Raw genomic sequence first — 22493 nt, 5'->3', positions numbered from 1 at the left:
TACAAGGCCATGAATATTGTAGAAAATAGACGAACAGAGTGGAAACGAATGTAATTTCAGTATATATACATATATATATATATATATATGTATATATATATATATAAGTAATGTATTCTGCAGGGGGAAATGTGTTTGAATCAATCTTGGAATGTGATGAAAATGTTTCTGCATCAGAGGTACAGAAATATCAAACGAAGAGAACGTGACATGCTGCTGTGTTCAAATTCATTTGTGGTAGAAACGATTGTAAATATGTTAACGTGTTATGTTTCAACAATGAAATATTTTTGTCCCAATTATAATCTCGGCACAAAACTGATCAGGATTTTGGATTTGATCCAAAATGAATTATCAAAACTGATATGGGATTTTGCATTGTTACTGCAACATGATTTGTTTTGTCAACGATATCAGGTCAAACCTCATTTCAAGGAGGTGAGGCTTCAGGAAATAGAAACCAAAATAGCCTTGATCCTGTTGTCAGTGTGACCACAAACAACTGGAAAACAAATAGATGGACGGATAGGTATGAAATGTGAATTGCGTCCATATCAGATTCAAAACCCTTTCACCACCAAACATTTGAGGAAAGTACATTTACTTTACACACTTTAAGGTACTTGTACTTTACTTTCCATGTTTTGCTGCGATATCCCTCTGCTCCACCACAATTCTGAGGGAAATACTGTACTTCATATCATGCTTTTTATTTAATACTTTTACTTAAGTATGTTTTGCAAATACGTTTACTGAAGTAAACATGTTGAATGCAGTGTTTTTACAATATGATATTACCACTAAATAAAGGATCTGAATACTCTTTCCTTCACTGCCATTAACTTAGAATGGCAAAACAATATCTTTGGAATCTATTTTGATTCAGTAGTGTCTTTGCAGGGGCTTCAACATTATGTCAAAGTGGACAACATCCTTGGAAACCATTAAATTCACTGACGGGAGCAGAACAGACTTATAAGGACACTAAAGAGAAGAGGTATGTTAAATCTGACTGATTCTGGATTTGAGACATGAAGGCCAACAAGGACAAAGACACCCTGATTTGATTAAAACTACTTCAGCTGGAGATATAGATGTACTTTTTCATACAGTCTATAAACACTATTTGTTTAGCAATCACATGAAATGTTAACAGATGATCTTATTTTAAGGTAATTTAAAGGCCAATGTCACCAGTAGGTTCAGTCCCTTGACTGCGGCCTTGATAGCTCTGCATATCATGAGTCATTACCTTTAACCAGCTTCTACTCAGTCAGTTAGGAGCTGATGCACCATCTCCAAATAAAGTGTAGACTAAGAAATTTAAGCATGGACGTCATCACCAGATGGTCTGCATAATACGAAAACAAAATAAGCTTCTACTGCCACCCTGTGCTCAAAGAAATGACTGTGACAACCGGTGTTGGAGTCAAGGAAACATATCTGTGTGATGTGTTTCCTTCTGGGAATAAAAACCTTGTTCATGCAGCTGAAGTCTGAGAACATGAGCTGAGATGAAATAGGATAGATAAGTCAAGTAGAAAAGTAAATTACAACAACATGAGAATAAGAACAAGAGTAACAGTGTATGATAAGTAATACCAACTCCACTGCCTAATAGAACAACAATGTATGGCAAAGTCATACATATGTTGCTTCATGAGAACCAAGTTGAACATGAACACCTTTACAGAAAGACAGAGAACATAAAGAAGATCCAATATATTCATTAAATATATGAATTGATTCATTTCTCTCTGGGTATTTACACTAAAGGTTGAGAGGGTTCATGGTGACGCTTTTCTCTGCTGTCTCCTTCATAGAAATAGAAAGGAAACTTTAAATTATTTCACACATTTGAAGCATTTGTTCCAGCTTTTAAGATACTATTTGGGTCACTTGTGATTCTTGATTACAGCAGATCACCACAGGAGAAGCTAGACGTGCTGGTTGTACGTTCAAATGTGCGTCTACATTTTGAGATAATTCCTTCACATTGACAACAGAATTTCATGGATAATTATATTGTGATCATGTTACAACAAAACATCAAACTACACTGACCTCTGTGGCCTTCAGTCCTCTGACAGTCAAACAAAACAGAAAGGTGACAAAGAGAATTTGTGCCCTAAAGACTTCAGATGGAGCTGGAGGAACATGTAATGCGATGGTCTGAAAATATGTAGCAAATCAATGCTCACGGTATTTGTTGAACAATCATCTTTCTCAGACGAGGTTAACAGCGGTCTTAGGTTTAACGTAGTCTTGGATTGAATAATATCGTCTAATATCGACTAATTCAGTGAAACCCAACAGGGACCAGCAGCCAAGCGAGTACAATACTAACTGACATAAGCAATGGACAATAACGTCACTAAACCCATATTTGTAATGCTGTCACATCTGTACTTTACACCATGTGCTGATATAGCAAATGTGTCTTAATCACCCATCCACGTCATTGGTGAAATCTTTACCATTATTTTAATTACAAAAGCATTTTCATCATTTGTTGATTCTCATCCTAATCGCCTTATCTCACACAGATGTAGGGAAATGTCATGTTTCTTTCCGAATTCCCAGGATGGCAGGTGGGAAAGCTCTGTCAGAAACAGGGGTAAACTGTAAGCTTTTCTTCTGTAGACTTTGACCATTAGGTGTGGTTTGACAGTGGTCATGTATTCATCTTGTGAAACATTGTTTCCTGTGGCTTGATGTGCATTCGGGTCTCTGCGGTGGCTGCTGGGGTTTGTGTGTTGTCGTTGCAAGTGATGCAGACGGCTGTTGTGGGCTGCAAGTAACAATTAATGGTCAGTCACTCACTGATAGCACTCACCCAACACTCTGCATTGGATATACCCTTTGACTATAATTTTGAGCAAGTAAATTACATAGAAGTGGCAAAATTGTAGGGAAAATACATGCATGCATGCAAAAAGTCTTACAACGCTTGTGCTACACTTGCAATTTGATGAGCTTTAGTATTGTTTATGTATTGTTTTTGAAAAAAGTTTAATTAATTTGAGAGATCTGGGATGAAGTATTCCTTTCAGCTAATGTCTTGGCCAAGAAGCAGGTGTGATTAACTTGATGACTGCTACTGACTAATGTGGGGGGAAAAGGCAGGTAAACACCAAAACATTATTAGTGGCATCTCCACCTGTGTTACAACACTGCTGGGGATATAAAGAACCTGCTGTATGTTGAAATATAGTCATGGAAATGACAATTTAAACAATATTTATTGTAAGACACTAAAAATCAAATTTTTCCACCATGAGTTAGGACACTGCTAATTGATTGTCTAATTGACCTGCAAATGTTGAAAACTGGGCTTCGTGGGGTGTGCTGCTTGTTGTTTGGTCCAACGGTGGTAAACAGAAGGAAGGATGGGTAAAAAAAAAAGGAAGTGTTTTATTTGTGCATTCTTTTTACATAAGCAGTGAGATATTTCTCCAATGCAGGTATGACAATCGGCCCCCACCCCAAATACATTTACTAAAAAGTGAATTGTCCATAAGTGTGAGCGTGTTTCTCACATTGCCTTGTGACAGACTGGCAACCTATCCAGGGTGTACCCAACCACTTGCCCAAAGAGCGCTGTCAACCGACTACGTTTCTTTTGTTCAGAGAATGTATGGATGTATGTTATTTGGAGATACTGGCCACACAATCCAATTATCTTACCTGAAGCCAACAGCAAGAAACCTTTGTGTGGTCTTTAACTCAGAACTAAACTTTAGGGTTTGTATCGGTATGTCATGAAATCTGCTTTTTATCCTGTCAAACATATGACTAAAGTGTAGTCATTTCTATAGGTGCAGAGAACCTAATGCAAGCTTTAATATCGAGCAGGCCAATGCTCTCCTATCTGGTCTGTACACAAAATGTCATAAATCAGTTAGAATTGATTCTGAACTCTGCTGCCTGAGTACTGATAGGACCAGAAGGAGAGAACACAATACAACTATTTTTTTAAGTCCTCACAATGGTTGCTTGTCAGTTTTCGTATTGATTCTATAATTATTTAACTTGTCTTTAATGCACTTCATGGTTTTGCATCGCTCTATTTGTCTGACATGCTTGCAATGTATGAACCAGGACGGCCCCTCAACTCCTCATGCACAAGTCTTTTAACTGTTCCAAAATGCTGGACAAAACTTTTGGTAAGACAGCGTTTTATCTTATATTTTCTTTATATTATATCTTAGAAACCTATAAAGTCATCAATAAAGCAACATACATCCTTTGATTACAAATAAATCAGGGTGGACAGCTCTTTCAAACAACAGCACATAGGACTAAAACCAAAACTACATATGACAACTCCACTTCTTGAGCAAATAAATACAGTCTTAAAATGTTATTAAAGCGTGGAAAGCAGCTATGTCCATTCCTTTATCTGTCTGTCAGTGGCAGACATTCCCATGTAACTGCTGTGGGGATGGAAAGTCATCATGTTGCCCCCTTTGGTTCGAATGGTAGCTACACAAAAAACCCTATGGGGTTTGCACACAGCCAGCAGATGTCATAAGTTGACAATTTCACTCAGATCACAGATATCTCTTGTGCCTGGAGGACACATGAAAATAATTGCTGTGCAGTAGTTAACTGCCATGACAGTCTCAGATGGAATAACAAGTGTTTTGGGGAAGCAACAAAGTTTATGTGAAGAATGCTTGTCATAAATAGCTATCAATTTGAGAGAAATGTAGGCCTGCAGCAGAGAAGCTGCCCTAATAAATTCATTTTCACTCATAATTAAAGCATCCTTATTTATTCTGCTGCACTGACATATTTTTTTGTAATTGTAGGTATAGCCAAAATGTTTAACCTTCAATGGTTATTCTGTGTGGTTATTCTTAACCAGCTCTAAACCTCATATTTAAAGCCTTAAAGTTTCACCGTTTTTCTCGGCAAAATAGTTTTTCCTATTTTTCTTTTCAGAAGAAATACAGTGAGTTTATTACAGGTAACAAGCGAATCTGGGATAAATATAGGTTAACGTTTAAAAACGTTTAGCACATCTTTAGAATTAAGATGTGTCAAGGCTATTAAAGGATGGGTTCACAATTCTTAATGTAGGTCTTAAATCAATAGTCAGATGTCCATATGTTTTTTTGAAACACAATGGTCTTGCTGTTATCATTCTTGTCCATTCTGGCCATTAACAGATCCCCTCCTGGACAAAATAAGTAAGTATATCTGTAAGTATATCTTTGCAAAAACATATTACAAAGTTTATCTGAGGTTTATCAAGGGCTTCAGATGTACACAAGCATAGTGGATACCTTCCAAAGTTATTGTGCTTTTTTAGTAAAATATTCCCTGTTTTGTTACTTTTGTTCCACTGCAGTTCCGCAGGGTGACACTGTCACCCTGCAGAAAGAGGGAATTTTATTTGAAAAATACTGTAAAGTAGAAGAGGAAATATAGCTGTTTTACAAAAAAATGATCGACAACAATACATGTTAGTATACATGATTAATATTATTAACATAGCTCCATATTATCAACAATGGAGCTATATTATTTTTCTAAATCAACAACGCTACAGAAAGAAAATAGGAGAACACAGACTGACTAAGTGTGAGAGAAGTAAGGCATAATAAGGCTACGATCTTAAAAGGCTACGGTAGTTTCATTTTGTAAAAATAAACTCAGTCTGTCAATAAACATCTCTTCTGGATGGTAGCAACAGGCCAGACACGGTTAACAAGACACACAGGGAGACCACAAGACTTATGTGTGCCCTGTAACTCTGGCCAGTTAGATTTTATTCGTCATTGGTACATCCGGGGACTTCATTTTTTGATTGACAGTTGCCATGGCAACAAGCTAGAGCATCGCCATTTTGTCAGGAGGGTTTTTTTTCCCAGCTCAGTCTTTTCAAATGTTCTCCCTTCCCGCCGGAATAATGCTGCCAGTGGATATATATTTGACGTTTTTGGATATCGAAATGCGTCTAGTGGACCGGATTAAGAAGCTCAAGAGGCCGACGTTTTAACATAGCTGAAATAATTAGGCGGCGCCGCACTAACTCAGTTGTCCGTGTCTCTGGTCCACCGGGCCGGTTCACTGCGCAGGTTTGGACCGCGCGCCATTTTGTGAAAATTGACACAAAATTCTTAACCAAAATTATCAGAGGACACGGTTTCTGTTTCATGTTTGAAACACTCTGGATTTAACTGTACTGTCGTAACCATCGAAGTGACTGACGCAAAATTTGCAAAGACACGGTAAAATCGGAATTTGGCATAACGTTTATTTAGCGGTAGCTAGAATCGTTAGCTCGAGGCTAGCCAAAGAAGCTACTGCTAGCCAGGGCAGGTAGCTAATGTTAGCTTCATTTTGTCAACTAGCTAGCCAGTTCGCTAAGGTTAGCTAGTGAGTTATGCGTGCTAGTTAACGTTAGCATGTTGCTAGTCATCAGCTGTTAGTCAAAGTTGCTTCAATCTCCAATGTTGTTCACCAAAGCTTGGGATATGAAAAGCGTATTAAATCTGGCTGGCGAATTATTCTAGAGTTTTGCCGATCAGAGGACGCGGATTGCATTTAACGTTAATATCGCTAACCGTGCAGGGAGGGGAGAATCTCAAGCTGGATAAGTTTCCTCATCATACAGGTTATTGGACTTTAAATGAAGATCGTGCCATCAGAGGTGAGCATTTGTTAAATCCTACGTTTAACCCTAGCCTTCATCAGTTTAAAATGTCACGTTAACGCTTTTGCAGTTGTGTATATATATAAATATATATATGTAACGTGAATGGTTAACAATGATGGACGCGACAGTGAAGTTGAGAATAGTAGCTTATGGTATGGCGGCTAGCTTACATTTTGTGGCGGTGAAGCCAGCGTTAACATTCTAGTCCAGTCAGTAAGTCAACGAACTAATTTAAATCGGAATCCAGAACAGTTCTGTAGCTTGTTGTCAGTTGGAGGGTCCAACGGACGAATCGAACGGTACAGCTAACGTTCACCCTGCGATATAACACACTGTCATTGCCAGGTACCATTTAAGCTGTTGTGTGTTAGCTTACAGCCCTGTTTGATTTACCACAGATGCAATGTCTTATTGTGTAAATATCAACGTTCAGTGTAGTTTGTGTTTTAGAGTTGCTCACCTAGCTAACGTTAACCTGGCTAACGCCTGATAGCTCGTTCTGCTAACCTGGCTAATGGTTAACGGCTTGTTGACGAACCAGCTGAGTGGGCCCAGCAGCGTCACTAGCTAACGTTGGATTGGTGAGCGATGTGCTCGCTTGTCCCGCAGTTTTCACGGTAACGTTATAACGACGACAGCGTTAGCTAGTTAGACCGCTAACGGTAACGTGAGCGTGAATACGTTTGGAATTGGAGGCATACACGAACAGTATGTAGGAAGAGAGGACGCGAATTAACACTGAATATGCTTTCTAAATTCCAACCATGACGAGATCTACCCCATCATCTGTAAGTACAGAGTTACACCGTCTTCATGCACGGACGTTAGGCGTTTAATTGTTCTGGACGGGTTGCATTTGATTCATCTTTTGGATCGTATCGGTTGGGCGTGAGAAGATGACACACAGGCTCGTTACAGAGGTCTTCAGCTATCACTTGTGATACAGCTACTAATAGCATGCTAGCTGTCGTTATATTTACACCTAAATAGGCCCGTTGATGCCGTGGTGAGTGGAGCCAGGAGAGGAACTGTTCATATGTCAGTACTGAAAATGAAGAATAATCAAACGTTTTGCAGAGATTAAAGAGCTACAAGTGCGCGTGCAAAATGGCTTTATTGTCAAATACAGCTTGGAATTTTTTTCCCATTAGGGTTAGTGATTTTAAAAAAGCCAAATTCACTCCACAGTTAGTCTGATATCAGGTATTCTGTTTGTTAAATGAGCTCAAACCAAATATTTTCAGTTATTTGTTAATTTGAATGATACAGCAACGTATCATACTATATTATGACGTTTGCACGGTAACTTAACTTTGGGCTCCCTATTTTTTTAAGTATATTTCATGTCATAAAATCCACGATAATTACATAGGTATATTAATTATAGGCATGTAAAGAGGAGAACCACATCCAAGTCCACAACAATATTAATCCTCATTTGTTTTGTTAATTGTACTCTGTGCCACTCTGAGTGAACTATTCCTCTTTTAACTGTTTCATAAGAGCTTCAGATCTTTTGTGTTTTTAAAAAATGTCACTGTCTTCGGCATTAACTGCTTTTGACAGTTGATCTACAAGCAGCAGAATTTCAAAATTATTTTTAAAAATCCCCAAAAGTTCCACCATTTACCCCGTGCACACTTTTCAAAGTTTTGGGGTGTCCTCTATTCTTCAGGGGTCCTCTGTCCCTTCTCAACAAAAGTTTAACCACTATGAAGTTAAATCCCCACCAAAGATGCACAATGATGATCTGTTTTTATGCTTTGTAGTGGGTAGTGGTTTGCTGCTGGACTCTTCTCCCAGGATTATATGAAATCTTACATTACATTTTACATGCTATATATTAAGCCTTAACCCTTTGGTGGGAAGTGGTGCACCTAAGATCTTCTCTTATAGTTATTTGGCTGTTTTGAATCAGCTATCCAGACTTACACATTTTAGGACATTCTTTAGTGGGAAACAATCAAACAATGTTTAGTCATTATTAGCATTGGTCAATGCAGTATTTAAATATCAATTTAATACAGTTTAACTTTACATTTAATGACAGAGCTCAAATGATTGTTTTCAGGTCTCAGCTGAACAAGCTGAAAATAGACACACTTGTCATAATGAAATATCAGTCCTATCATTTTAGTGCTTTAAATATATTTGTCTATAAAAAGATAAAAGTAAATAATATTGGATATTAGGCCTATCTAATTAAACTAAATTAGTTTTACTTTTAAAGTATCACTTGTACCATCCTTGCAACACAAGATCTTATATTAAAAAGTTTTACTTTTATTTTAAAATAATAATAATAATAAAATATATATATATATATATATATATATAAAAATAAATAAATATATTTTTCTTTTTTTAAATACGGGCATTGACTGTGCTCTACCACCCTACAGTTCCTCTTATTTCCGTCAGTGGATCTGTATATTTTCCTTTTCCAGAGCTGGGTCAGCTTTCTAATGCTCTCAGATGGAGTGCAGGTTTTGGGCTGTGCAGCTATTTTGCTGTCAGGCTCTTGTGCTGAAAGCAGCGTCTAAGTGTGCCAAAGTTCAATTTTATTTCTTGTTTATTTCTTGTTTTCTCATTGGAAAATGGGAGCAGCTCTGCCCTGGCAACAAAAGTAGGCTATTTGCATACTGCGTTGTGATTGGTCTGTGCATTGATGGGCTTGCCAAATCACGCTGTATCTCTGTGGTGATAGGCTATGCTAATTAGGTGCTGTTGCTGGGATTCTGAATAGTGGTTACTGTGTAGCACTGGTGAATTGTGTTGTCTGGTGAGAGATGCTGATAGCTGCACATGCTATTTGATATTTTTTTGATTCCTCTGGCTTAAAATGAAGGATGATTCACTGTGTAGTGTGGAGATGCTTTATTTTCACCCCTTTTCACTGTTAAACCTGCTGTTTTGCTCCTTTTTCTTCACAAAGGTTGATATATTACTGCTATAATTTATTGTATGTTATCCTTTGATGCATTTTTCTGACCTTACATGTTTAACAAAAGAAACTTCTTATTTATCTGAGATTTCTCTGAGCAATAAATTAATCCTTTTTATTGTTCTCAACATCTTATGATCATTTTGTCTGTTTTAGTGATCATTTCAACATGCATTCAAATATTACAAATGCATACTTTGCATTTTTGCATACACGCATATAAATGTATATATTATAATAATGCACTTTTATATTAAATCTGTACAATAAGAAGCAACTATATTTATCCGTTTTATTTTTAGGCCGTTAACTGCCTGTATGGAAGAGGAAATACTGCCGTTTTACATTAAGATCATTAGCCTTTTTCCTCTTGTGTGTTTTGTTCCATTTAATGTTGAACTAAGGTAATGTGCAGCTCATAGCAGTGTTCATGTCTTCTAGGAGGAGAGACTTCAGCATGCAAACCTTCGTCCGTCCGGCTTGCGCCCTCTTTTTCTTTACACACTGCTGGTCTTCAGATGGCTGCTCCAATGCCCCATACGCACCAGCAGTACAGTGACCGCTACCAGCCAAGCACTGACCAATCTGTTACGGTCTTACCGTACAGCGACCAGACACCACAGCTCACTGCCAATCAGGTACACTAACCCTACCCCTAGCTCTCTTACTTCTGTTCGTCTTCATGTCTAGTGTTACAGGAATTGCAATAATCAATGTGATATAAAAGTATACTTCCCTCTGTGCTGCTGTCACCAGGCAGAGTAGCTGCTTGTACATGTTCTTTCAGTCTAGCCATTTCAAACTTGTGCAATATATATTTTGTACATTTTAATAAATGGCCTCTAAGATTTTTTCCATAAGCAATTTTAATAAGCCCTGCTACTTACAAATGTACTGTGCATATTGTTTGTTTCTGAAATGTTATGACTTTCCCATCTGATACTTCAGAGGCACATGCCCCAGTGCTTTCGTGACCCAACTTCAGCTCCCCTGAGGAAGCTCTCCATTGACCTTATCAAAACATACAAACACATCAATGAGGTTTGTTTTCCCGATTAAATGCCTTGCTCTAAATCATCTGTATGTTTCATTGTAACGATTTGCAAAATGCTGAAAATGCAAGAGTAATATGAAACGTCTTCAAATGTGATCATGGGAATTGTTTACTTGTTTAATTTATAGGTGTATTATGCAAAAAAGAAGCGACGGCACCAACAGGGTCAGGGTGAAGACTCCAGTCACAAAAAAGAGAGGAAAGTCTTCAATGATGGCTATGACGATGATAACTATGACTACATCGTCAAGAATGGGGAGAAGTGGATGGACCGCTATGAGATTGATTCCTTGATAGGAAAAGGATCATTTGGACAGGTGCTTAATTATAAATCAAACACACACACATATATTCTTAGTTTGAGCATGTGACAGAGACAATTGTCTTGAACTTGGAGAAACAAATCATGGTTTAATTTTCCTCTCTATAAATAACAGCAAGATGTTAGCTACTTACTGAAGAGTTTTCATGTGCAGTTAAGTTTTCAAATGTAGATGTTTGTTATCAAAGGAGCAGTTCCTATTTATCTGTCGGGGATGATTCAAATGTGCTCTTGTCGGCGTCTTCAGGTTGTGAAAGCGTACGACCGTGCTGAGCAGGAATGGGTTGCCATTAAGATCATCAAGAACAAGAAAGCTTTCCTCAATCAAGCCCAGATTGAAGTGCGCCTCCTAGAGCTCATGAACAAACATGACACCGAGATGAAATACTACATCGGTAATCCACCAGCCTGAGATCTGATGAGACGTATAAAAGAAATGCAAAAGGCCTTTCTTGTATTTGACTAACATGGGGGCAATTTGGTTTTTTTCTGCAGTTCACCTGAAGCGTCACTTCATGTTCCGGAACCACCTCTGCCTCGTGTTTGAGATGCTTTCTTACAACCTGTACGACCTACTCCGAAATACCAACTTCCGCGGCGTCTCCCTCAACCTCACCCGGAAGTTTGCCCAGCAGCTATGCACGGCGCTGCTCTTCCTGGCCACGCCTGAGCTCAGCATCATCCACTGTGACCTGAAGCCTGAAAACATTCTCCTCTGTAACCCCAAGAGGAGTGCCATCAAAATAGTGGACTTTGGCAGCTCATGCCAACTGGGACAAAGGGTATCTGCAGTTTTATTTCTTCTTATCAGCAATTAAATGAATGTATGCAAGAATGTCTCTGAGAAGTGTGCGATGGTTGTTGCTTTGAGACGTTTGGTGTAATGAAAAGGTCATTCAGAGATTACATGCAGGGCGTCTGATTGTCCGTGCTTTCTTTTTGTAGATATACCAATATATCCAGAGTCGCTTCTACCGTTCCCCAGAGGTGCTGCTGGGAATGCCCTATGACCTGGCCATCGACATGTGGTCCTTGGGTTGCATCTTGGTAGAGATGCACACTGGAGAACCTCTCTTTAGCGGAGCTAATGAGGTAAAAGAACCTGATATACTTTTTGTTACGTCAGCTTAACATGTCCGGTGTAAATGTTACAGTAACCTGATCAATAACTTGTTCCCCAGGTGGACCAGATGAACAAAATAGTCGAGGTTCTTGGTATCCCACCGAATCACATAATGGACCTAGCCCCAAAAGCCAGGAAGTTCTTTGAGAAGCTTTCAGATGGTACATGGAGTGTTAAGAAGACCAAAGATGGCAAAAGGGTGAGCTCATTTCTTTTTGTTTTTATTGCTGCAGGTACACTGACTGAAAGATGTGTGAGTGATGATGTACAGCAGTCATGGCTGAGTAAATCTCTTAATCTTTGTGTACTCTGCCGTTAAACAGTATAAGCCTCCAGCCTCTCGGAAGCTCCACTCCATCCTGGGTGTGGAGACAGGGGGTCCAGGTGGCCGGCGGGCGGGGGAGTCTGGCCACGCTGTTGCTGACTACTTGAAGTTCAAGGACCTGATCCTCCGGATGTTGGACTATGACCCGAAGAGCCGCATCCAGCCCTACTATGCCCTGCAGCACAGCTTCTTCAAGAAGACTGCGGACGAGGGGACCAATACGAGCAGCAGCGTGTCCACGAGCCCCGCATTAGAGCAGTCCCAGTCTTCAGGAACCACCTCCAGCACCTCCTCTAGTTCAGGTAACTGTCCACCTGAGAACCCCGCTGCTCGGCTGTCCGTCACGTAAAGTAGTGAAAGAAATTGTTTATCAGTTGTTGTGACACTTTTGTTTCACCCTTAGGCGGATCATCTGGGACTAGTACCAGTGGCAGAGCCAGGTCAGACCCGACCCATCACCACTTGCACAGTGGAGGACACTTTGGCGCGGCCTTGCCTACCATCGACGGTGACAGCCTCTGCCCACAGGTCAGTGAGAAGCCCGGAAACATCTGTATGTTCACCTGATACTGAGGGGAGATAGTGTGATGGTGGTAAATTATCATTAGAGTGTGATATTATTTTTTTGTATTTCCAAAATCTGAGTACATTTTTGCTCATCTAGCATGTGCATGGAGGCTGCCCCTTTGTATTTTAAGCTTTCCTAATAAAGATATTTTCAGAACAGTTTAAAGAGGTTAATACTAATATAAAAATCCCTTGATTTTGGCTGAGTTAACTAAATGAAATTCATAAACTGTGGTCTTGAAATACAATCTTATGAATGTAACATGTATACTTCCTAAATTGGGAGGTATTATGTCATGGCCATAACAAACTTTTCTTTTTGACTTTGTTCAGGCAAGACAGCCTTACCCACCCCCGCTGGTGTGGGGAGGTGGTGTTGGACCAGAGGCAGTCACTGGAGAGACTCACCCAGTCCAGGAGACCACCTTCCATGTCCCCCCTCAGCACCCTAAGGCCCTGCATCCCCACTCACATGCTCATCCCCACCACGGGCAGATGATGGCGACACGACCACGCCCACGCCACTACACCTCCCCGACACACAGCTCCTCAACACAGGACTCCATGGAGGTGGTTCACGGCCACCTGTCCATGACCTCCCTGTCTTCCTCTGCCTCCTCTTCCTCTACATCGTCCTCTTCCACTGGGAACCATGGCAACCAGGCCTACCAGCTCCGCCATTTGCCCGCCGGAGCCCTTGACTTTGGTCAGAACGGTGGGCTGAGCATGGGGCTAGGTGCCTTCTCGAACCCACGGCAGGAGACGGGCATGGCGGCGCACCCCGCATTCTCCATGGGCACGAACACGGGGCCTGCCCACTACCTAGCGGAGGGCCACCTGGGCATGAGGCAGGGCATGGACCGGGAGGAGTCTCCAATGACTGGAGTGTGTGTGCAGCAGAGTTCTATGGCCAGCTCGTGACTGCACTGACATTTGGCTGTGTGTTCCCCCCTGTGCGTCATTTTTAAGGTGGTGTTTTTTACTACAAGGTGTGTTGAGAACAAAAGCTGCTCACGTCAGAAGGGAGATATCACTGAACCGCTACTACAGAGATAAAGCTTTGTTAAAAAGTATATATGTAATTGTCATCCGATTTTTTTCTTTTGCAATCATTAGGCACAAAATAATACTGCGGAATAACCATAGTGAGATTGAGACATCCATCTTGCCATTTCACCAGTTTCATGTAACCACCAAGTAATCACCATATGGTATTATGTGGCAAAAATCTTCTAAGGAGCATTTCAGAGCAAAGTTTGAAGCTGTTTTGCAGGTAGCTGTTGGTGATGAAATGCTTGGCGTCCTCTTTCGGTTCAAACTGTGGACTGCCTGACATTATTGTTCCACTGGTTCTTAATTATTTTGCCCTTTTTTAAGTGAAATTTCTCGTAAAAAGCTGCTTGTAAATCCTGTAGCTTGACAATGAGGGGGAAGTGTTTGCGGTGATATTTCTTGTTGTTGGTCGGTATTGTGTAACTCTGTTGAAGGGGAGCACATAGCAGTGGAGTCCCTATAGCGTGTGCTGGCCCGGGCAGAGAGAGGAGACCCCGCGGGTGGATACTGACACCAACTGGGTCAAAGGAGAGAGGGGGGAGCACCACCCCTCAGGCCTAGAGGCCCCCGTAGGCCCCGGCACAGATGAGAGCAGCGATGGGCGCCGGAGACGAAAGGATCCAGCCCCGGTAAAGGAAGACAGTCAGCGGCTGGTTCTAGATAACCCTTTGGCCTTATGACTCATGGACTTGGGATGGGATGGAGCTGGACATTATCATTTGAATTAAGATGGCTTTTCTCTATTTTTCTCTCTAGACAGCCCTTAATTCTTTAAGGAAATTAAAAACAACTTAGAAAAGGTAAATAAGAATGGTAATTTGAGGCCTTTCTCGACAAAGATTTCTTCTTCAGCAGGGCCCCACATAACAGGGTCTTATTGTACACAACAACCTCCTAAACATTACTTCCTTGAAAATCTTATTCACTGGTTAAGGATTTTGCAGTGGAAAGAACTATCTATTCCAGAGTCTACCCTTTTATGTTTTGTTATTTTTCCCTTTTGCATGTAGTTCCTCATCAGAACCACCTGCACAAGTCTCTCCATCCAAAACATGGAAACTGAAGAAAAAAAACGAGTTAAGTGACTGCCTTTTTTCTCCTCAAATTATGCTGTGAATTTTACAAGAATTTATTTTCCCTTTGGATATGTTTTTATACCAAAGCAGTTGTTTTATAGCATATAGGTGTCTGTAACCAATAATGTAGCAGTTCACCACTTTGACGCAAAGTTTATCAAGATCTTATTTTAACGTCAATACAAACAGCTGCAATATATTACTTTAGCAAAACTGGAGACCGTTGTTGAGACCGTTGGCTATTGTGTATTCTGGCCAGATTTGTTTGCAACGTTTTACCAAAACTGTTTCCATATTAATTGGTAGATTATTTTGGGAGTCTTTTAAAAACTTTGGTATGTTTAGAAAATTTGGTAGTTACTCTGCAGGCTCCGGAGTAGCAAGATAGAAGCTGATGGTTTAAAAAAAAAGAAAAGAAAAAAAAAAAAAGGAGACTAATGCGTTCTATTTCTGTGTCGTCGTTTTTCTTTTGCCCCCATCATACTATTTCAAAGGGTTTTGCTGCCTTTCATACATCATTTGGTCAACTTGGCTAGTTTCTGCTGTGAAGCATGACTTAACGTCATCGTCTTTGGCAGGGTAAGGATAATTGTGGCAAATCAGTTTGTGTTGACTGGTATTTCTCTGATTTGGTAGGGCAGATCCCCCCATGATTGTTGTCCTATTCAAAGGGAAAGGGTGTCCGTAAGCCCACAATCACATGCTCTGCCTCGGCAGACATGTCCTCAAAACATAAGTCAATAACCAGATCTTTTTTTTTTTTTTTCTTCTTCTTTTTTTTTTTTATATCAGGGATTTTGAAGTGCTTTCTTTCTTCTGTTGCTCATTTTACCAGCTTTGAAATTAAACAGAAAAACCTGCCCACAGCCACCATTCAAATTTAAGGGCAGGCCACAGGTCATGCTGTTGCCATTTTAAAGGAGAAACCATCATAAGACACCGTGCTTGGTATTTCCACAAACACAAATGTAAAGCTACCTATATTGAGATTGGGGTTTTATCTGGATGTCAAGGTTAATTGCAAATTTGCAATCATTTTTTCATACCCCGCAGAATTTGAGACATTTAGAAATTGCCAGTGGTTTTATTACTGGCTCTCATACTGGTACTAAACATTCCAAAAATAAAGACTGAAAAAGAAAAAAAATTGACTGCAGTGACTCGTAAGTGTGCGCCTATTTCAGATCATGCTGATTGACCTCTTATTTAGAGCAGTTGTCATGAAATGCAGCCCCTTTTTAATAGTTGAAATAGAATTTATGTATATATTTATATTTTTTTAATAAAGGAAGTATAGAACTCACTACCTTGCTCCTGCTGGTATGTTGATTATGTTTGTCAATTTGGTGACCATTCAGTGGGCAGGAAATCCTGTTTTCTTAGTGGCAAAACCTTGCCTTTTGGCAAAGGTACTTGACTACATCAGGACAACACTATGAGGTAGGGTTTGAATCAAACAGGGAAAGCTAGATCTTCAAACCTTAATAATTTTCACAGGGTATATTGTAAGTGCATGTACACAAACCTTACTTTTTGGTTATATGAGAAGCACATGGTTGAAAATAAGGTTCCATCTTTCATAAGCCTGGTCAGTTTGTGGGTTATACACAAACACGTATACTTGTCGACATATCTGAACACCCAACAGAAGTTGAAATCCTCTTATTTAATTTGGATTTATCCTTGTCATTTTTGATTTCACATTTTTTCACTTTTTTTGTACATGCAACATGCACTATAGAATTGAACAGCATGGGGGAAAGGATAAGTCCATGTATCCACAGATTGTAAGATCTAGTCAAGACTTTGCTGTGTTTATGACAATGCCCTTTGTATTATATTAAGACAGTCTTATGTATGATATATAAAAAGAAGTTAATTGAATTCTTCTGTGTGTCTTTATTGTTCTCTATCTGTATTAGCTGATTTCCAAGAAGAGCTCACTCTTTATTTCCAAGAAGAGCTCACTCTTTATTTCCAAGAAGAGCTGAGTCTTCATGGAAATCTTCTTGCCCACAAAATGACATTATCACCAAGGTGCTATAATAAAAATGACAGAACGCTTATCGTTTACGGATTTTATAAAAGAACAGATGCCATATTATGACGTTCTGGCTCGTTGGTCTAGGGGTATGATTCTCGCTTCGGGTGCGAGAGGTCCCGGGTTCAAATCCCGGACGAGCCCTTAGCATTTTATGCGATGGATGACTAATACTTTGCTGACGTTTGGTCGTATTGCAACGTAATTTCGAAGGAAATGGCAAAAACAATTAACACACTACTTTCAAATTATGCGGTTATGTAATTCTGGGATATTGACTATTTTATTATTTCCCGCGATTTTAGATGTTGGGCGTGTCAAAAGTGGTTCTCGGTAATACAAATGTTATGTTTTTCTTAATAGAAAAGGGAGCGAGGGCTCGTCCGGGATTTGAACCCGGGACCTCTCGCACCCTAAGCGAGAATCATACCCCTAGACCAACGAGCCGCGTTGGAATACGGAAATACATATCATTTTATAATTCAATTATCATCTATTTATATTGCTATACGTTCTTCATCATATTTAACTGTGCGCATTTTTAAGATTTAGAGGCAATCTAGCTACATAATTAAGCTCGCTAAGTAGACAGCTAAGACCGACTGGGAGGAAATGAGTAAGAGGTATCAATGGTATTGGTAAAAGCTAATACATAGCTACCGATTGCTAACGTGAATATATTAATTGCTGAATTAATTTATATTTATTCCAGAATAGCTAGCTATCTCTCTGTTTGCACTCGACACGGTCAGTTAAATTGCCTTCATCGACACCGGCCCTCGCACGATAGCTGATAGCCTGGATACAGGACAATAAACGATGGGCCTAACGTTACCCTTTAGCTAGCTAACGTTAGCTCCTGTTTTTAGCTAACGTTAGCTCCTGTGTTGTAGTGGCCTGAGCCACCCAGTGGAAGGCAGCAGTGCGCCAGTAGGAGCTGTCATAGTCGTCAAGGATGAAGTCGTCTTTTAATTGGTCGATAGAAACCAATAGCTTTAGCCCAGACTTTTGCTATGGCCAATCAGGTGCCTTGTGGGCGGGTCATCGTCTTGCAAAACTATCTGCTCCAAATTGAACCTTTGTGACTGTTGTGATCGTGAATCTAGTTGGAGCTGAGCGATAGTTGTTTATGGAAACCCCTGTTGGACACTATTTGGGGTCATATTTCGTCTCCGTTTGCGTTAGACTCCACGCGAGTCTCTCTACAAAAGCGCTAAAGTTAGCAGATGATAGTAGTCAGCTAAGTTAGCTAAGCTAGCCACCTAGCTTGAAGCATGCCGAATTTTTGCGCGGCCCCAAACTGTACACGGAAGAGTACACAGTCCGATTTGGCTTTTTTTCGGTTTCCACGTGACCCAGAGAGGTAAGACGTAATCTCTAACGTTACCCCTAAATATTCATGTAACAACCGGTAGCATTGTGCGCTTTCATAGTTTATAATGACTGATAAATCATAACATGTGCGAAGTTAACGGGAGCTAACCAACGCAGTGCCTCAATATGTTTTTTATGTTGACGTCTCAACTTTACAATATCTCTCCACGGTTCATGTTAACATGTTTTACAGAAAACCACCATGTTCACTGATACTTCGAGGTACATATTGATGCTGTTTAACGATATTTGGTAACGTTAAGTGACCCAAGAGTAACTTGAGGCTCCAGCATGCAAACTGCACACAAATAATTAAATTTTTTCACATTATGAGTTGTGGCAAAAAAGTTTTTTTTCGATGTCTGTCAACACCACACTCATTATATTACATTATATTACATTACAGTCATTTAGCAGACGCTTTTATCCAAAGCGACTTACAATAAGTGTGTTCAACTGAACTACTAGTCACCAGAAGTCATAAGTGCATCTCCTCAAAAAGTTTAGTTTGCATGTTGTCATTTTTAATGCACTTATCCCAAATGAAGTTGTTAGAAGAAGTGTAACGCAGCTACTGTCTCAGTTCACTCCTGTTTTTCAAATGTCCCATAAAGCTTGTCTGTGTCTTGTCTTTTTTAGATGCCGAATCTGGGTAGAGAACTGCCGCAGAGCAGACCTCGACGCGAAAACATCGGACCAGTTGAACAAGCACTACAGATTATGTGCCAAACACTTCGACCCAGCGATGGTGTGCAAAACAGTGAGTATCTAACACAATTCTAAAGTGCCTGCCAGCATGTTTCCACTTGTTTCTCAAAAAACTACAAGTGTCCCAGAAAATGACTTATTTGAGTGTGTTGCTTTTCAGAGTCCCTACAGGACTGTGTTGAAGGATACAGCCATTCCAACCATATTTGATCTGACAAGCCATCTAAAAAATCCTCATACCAGACATCGCAAGCGGATTAAAGAACTTGTAAGAACAATATTTATTAGTTCTGTTTTAAATGCACAGCTTAACCTTGGTAGTTTGAGCAATTGTTGTTTGAGATTTGTAAATGAACATAAGTTTGCCATTTCAGACTGAAGAAGATCTGAGGAAGATTAAAGAAAGGAGATGTAAGTCGATGTGGAACTTATTTGTTGCCAGTAAAGTTAAATAATCACATGTTCATTTTATTCAGTATTTACTGAAATCGGTGTCCTTTTATTGTTTGTTTCTTTCCCCCCCCCCCCAGTGGCGTCTTCTATTGAACAGCTTGCTTCCAAAAAAGATGCAGTTGAGGACAGCACAAGCACCACTGAGGATGAGCCTCAACTGTCCACAGAGGAAAAGGAGTGTCGTGAATACCTGCGGTCGCTGTTTGAGGTCGTGGTCATGTTAGGAAAGCAGAGTATCCCGTTAGCGGCCGGCAAAGCATCTGAAGCTGAATACATGTCGAACAACTTCCAGGCCCTTCTCGATTACCGCATGAACGCTGGTGACGAAGCGCTGAAAAAGAGATTTCAGGCGACGGCTGTGAACACGGAATACGTCTCTGCAACCCAGCAGAACCAGCTGTTGGACATCTGCGAGAACACGGTGAGAGAGGAGATGCTGATGGAGGTGAGAGAGAGCCGCTTCTTCTCCCTAGTGTCGGGGGACCTTGTTGAGTTTGCCAACGAGAAGCACCTGCCTTTGTTTGTACACTTTGTGAATCAGCACAACGTCCTCAGAGAAGAGTTTTTGGACTTCATGTCTTTTGATGGCGATGAGTCGGCGCTGGTGGAGAGGCTGGAGGCCCAGCTGACCGACCGCTGGGGGCTCAGCATGGAGGACTGCCGTGGGCAGGCCCACAAGGCCACCGGGACGTCTACCACCAAGATGAAAGCGGTGGCGGTGTTACTGATGGATAAGTACCCTCTGGTGTTGCACATGCCTTGCTCTCACATGGCACTGAACATCCACCTGGCCAACAGTCTGCCTTTTCCCAATGTCCAGGTGGTCATGGAGACTCTGAGAAGGATTGGCACTTTCTTCAGAACCCCGTTCACACACGAGGAACTTGAAAAAGCCGTCGCTACTCACTACCAGAAGAACGAAGAGAAAGGAGCTTCGCTGAAACAAGCCTGTGGCTCAGGATGGACCGTGCAGCACGACGTCTTCGATGTGCTGCTGGATATGCTGCCGCCCCTGCTGCTGTGCATGGACGGCATTCGGGACAATGATGAGGGGAAGTTTGCCGACACCGTTGTAGCGAATGCGTATACAGTCACGGAAACGCTGTCCGACTTTGAGATCATCGTCACCATCGTCATCTTAAAGAATGTCCTCACATTCACCAGAGCCTTCGGGAGGAATCTCCAGGGGGAAACACTCGATGTGTTTTTTGCCGCCAACAGCCTCACTGCTGTCCTCCATTCACTAAACGAGGTCAACGATAACATCGATGTCTACCATGAGTTCTGGTACGAGGAGGCGGTGAGCGTGGCCAACGTCATGGAGATTCCCGTGACGGTGCCGAGGTTGTTTCTAAGGAAACAGCGTGCTGCCGATGTGGGTGAAATCCAAGCGGAGGCGTATTTTAAGGAGTATGTGACCGTCCCCGTTATCCACGGCATCATGCAGGAGGTGGAGGACATGTTCTCCGAGACCAACCTCAAAGCTCTCAAGTGCCTGTCGCTGGTCCCAGCCGTCATGGGGCAAATGAAGTTCAACACCACCGAGGAGAACTACGCAGACGTGTACCGCAACGACCTCCCCAGCCCGGACACGCTTCCTGCAGAGCTCCACTGCTGGAGAATCAAGTGGAAGCACCGGGGCAAAGAGGTGCGCCTGCCCACCACCATCCACGAAACCCTTCAGCTGCCAGACGTCAAGTTCTTTCCCAACGTGAACTCTTTCCTCAAGGTACTTTCCGCCTTGCCGGTGCTGAAACTGGAGGACAACAAAAGCGTCAAGGCGAGCGTCAGGCTGCAGGCTTATCTCGACAGCGTGCCCGCTAAGCAGTGGAACAAAAGTCTGGCGATGCTGAATGTCAACACTCATGTCAAACATGACTTGGATGTCATGGTAGACAAATATTGCAGACTCTATCCGGAGGACGATCCTGAGGCTGAGGCTGAGGCTGAGGCTGGGGAAGTGGCTGATGCCGGGGGAGTGGCTGATGCCGGGGAAGTAGCTGAGGAAGAAGCTGCGACAAAATGATTTGACACAAACACCGAGCTCGCTCAGCTGTTCTGGGACAAAAGTGAAGGAAACAGATATGCTGTCGGTCATAAACACATCCTCATTTGGTCGCTCGTTTATGTTTTGATGTATGTTCACATGGATAATGATTTTGTTAAGAGATGATGGATCCCATTTGTTCGGGCCTGATGTTTCACAGAAAAAAAAGAAATGACCCGAGTTCTTATTGTATGTAGTAAAAAAAAAAAAAATTGTAAGCAAATCTGCCATAAAGGGCTCATTTACTGTTGGCGTTTCTTTATTATATGTGCTTTTAATCCACAAGTCGCTTTGTTGACACACAGCACATCTATGCCTTTCCACTGACTACGAGGCAGGAAGAGCACAAGAGGGAGCAGTTACACCAACATCAGCATGCTCAATTGGAAGACTCTTTTTGTTTTGTTTTTACACAAAGTAGTCCTTTACATTTTTTACATAACTTCCACAATGTGTTTTCTGTTTGGTTCAATAAAAAAGAATGCATAGAAAGCAAAATGAAGGCGCTTTGAGTGAGCTTTATGTAAATGTTTCCTCTTTCCTCAGTTATATGCATACTTAATGATTGTATCCATCTAGTTACTGCCTGAAGCATAAAGGCAAAGCCCTACAGTTCGATATTTTATAAAGTAAACCTTTATTTTTTTTGTAGTAATCGGCCATTTCCTCGAGGTGGAACAACAACACGCTGCTGGTACATCCTCTGTAGTATGAAGTTGGCATTTCCTGACATGGCAGC

At 41.1% G+C, this 22493-nt stretch overlaps 2 protein-coding genes across 3 annotated transcripts; both read left to right on the top strand.

Annotated features, from left to right (window-relative positions):
- The first annotated feature begins 5874 nt into the window (after nucleotides 1–5874).
- Nucleotides 5875–17000, top strand: dyrk1ab (dual-specificity tyrosine-(Y)-phosphorylation regulated kinase 1A, b). Of its 2 annotated transcripts, none has more exons than XM_079272285.1 (11): nucleotides 5875–6661; nucleotides 10053–10249; nucleotides 10560–10652; nucleotides 10794–10982; nucleotides 11235–11382; nucleotides 11483–11769; nucleotides 11933–12079; nucleotides 12169–12309; nucleotides 12434–12737; nucleotides 12839–12963; nucleotides 13336–17000. In XM_079272285.1, exons 2-11 carry the CDS (start codon nucleotides 10130–10132, stop codon nucleotides 13921–13923), a joined length of 2142 nt encoding a protein of 713 aa, XP_079128411.1. In that variant the 5' UTR covers nucleotides 5875–6661; nucleotides 10053–10129; the 3' UTR covers nucleotides 13924–17000. The 2 variants fall into 2 exon arrangements, with proteins under 2 accessions (XP_079128411.1, XP_079128412.1); XM_079272286.1 differs by lacking the exon at nucleotides 5875–6661 and adding an exon at nucleotides 7329–7455.
- Nucleotides 17001–18244: 1244 nt separating this feature from the next.
- On the top strand, nucleotides 18245–22239 carry thap12b (THAP domain containing 12b). The gene is made up of 5 exons (XM_079272422.1): nucleotides 18245–18535; nucleotides 19186–19306; nucleotides 19415–19522; nucleotides 19629–19665; nucleotides 19785–22239. The coding sequence occupies exons 1-5, from the start codon at nucleotides 18447–18449 to the stop codon at nucleotides 21731–21733; spliced, it is 2304 nt and encodes a 767-aa protein (XP_079128548.1). The 5' UTR covers nucleotides 18245–18446; the 3' UTR covers nucleotides 21734–22239.
- The last annotated feature ends 254 nt before the right edge of the window (nucleotides 22240–22493 follow it).

Source organism: Melanostigma gelatinosum, assembly GCF_949748355.1.
Source record: "Melanostigma gelatinosum genome assembly, chromosome: 7".
In the NCBI taxonomy this organism is placed as follows: Eukaryota; Metazoa; Chordata; class Actinopteri; order Perciformes; family Zoarcidae; genus Melanostigma; species Melanostigma gelatinosum.
Note: the sequence above shows the minus strand (reverse complement) of the source record. Positions and strands in the feature narration are given on the sequence as shown.

What these genes read in the sequence shown, in the direction of transcription:
- dyrk1ab (XM_079272285.1), top strand. Translation starts at nt 10,130, where the DNA reads ATGGCTGCTCCAATGCCCCATACGCACCAGCAGTACAGTGACCGCTAC. An exon ending in CATGCCAACTGGGACAAAGG is followed by an intron (nt 11,770 to 11,932) that starts GTATCTGCAGTT and finishes TTCTTTTTGTAG; the next exon opens with ATATACCAATATATCCAGAG. An exon ending in TCTTTAGCGGAGCTAATGAG is followed by an intron (nt 12,080 to 12,168) that starts GTAAAAGAACCT and finishes CTTGTTCCCCAG; the next exon opens with GTGGACCAGATGAACAAAAT.
- thap12b (XM_079272422.1), top strand. Translation starts at nt 18,447, where the DNA reads ATGCCGAATTTTTGCGCGGCCCCAAACTGTACACGGAAGAGTACACAG. An exon ending in CAGCGATGGTGTGCAAAACA is followed by an intron (nt 19,307 to 19,414) that starts GTGAGTATCTAA and finishes GTTGCTTTTCAG; the next exon opens with AGTCCCTACAGGACTGTGTT. An exon ending in GAAGATTAAAGAAAGGAGAT is followed by an intron (nt 19,666 to 19,784) that starts GTAAGTCGATGT and finishes CCCCCCCCCCAG; the next exon opens with TGGCGTCTTCTATTGAACAG.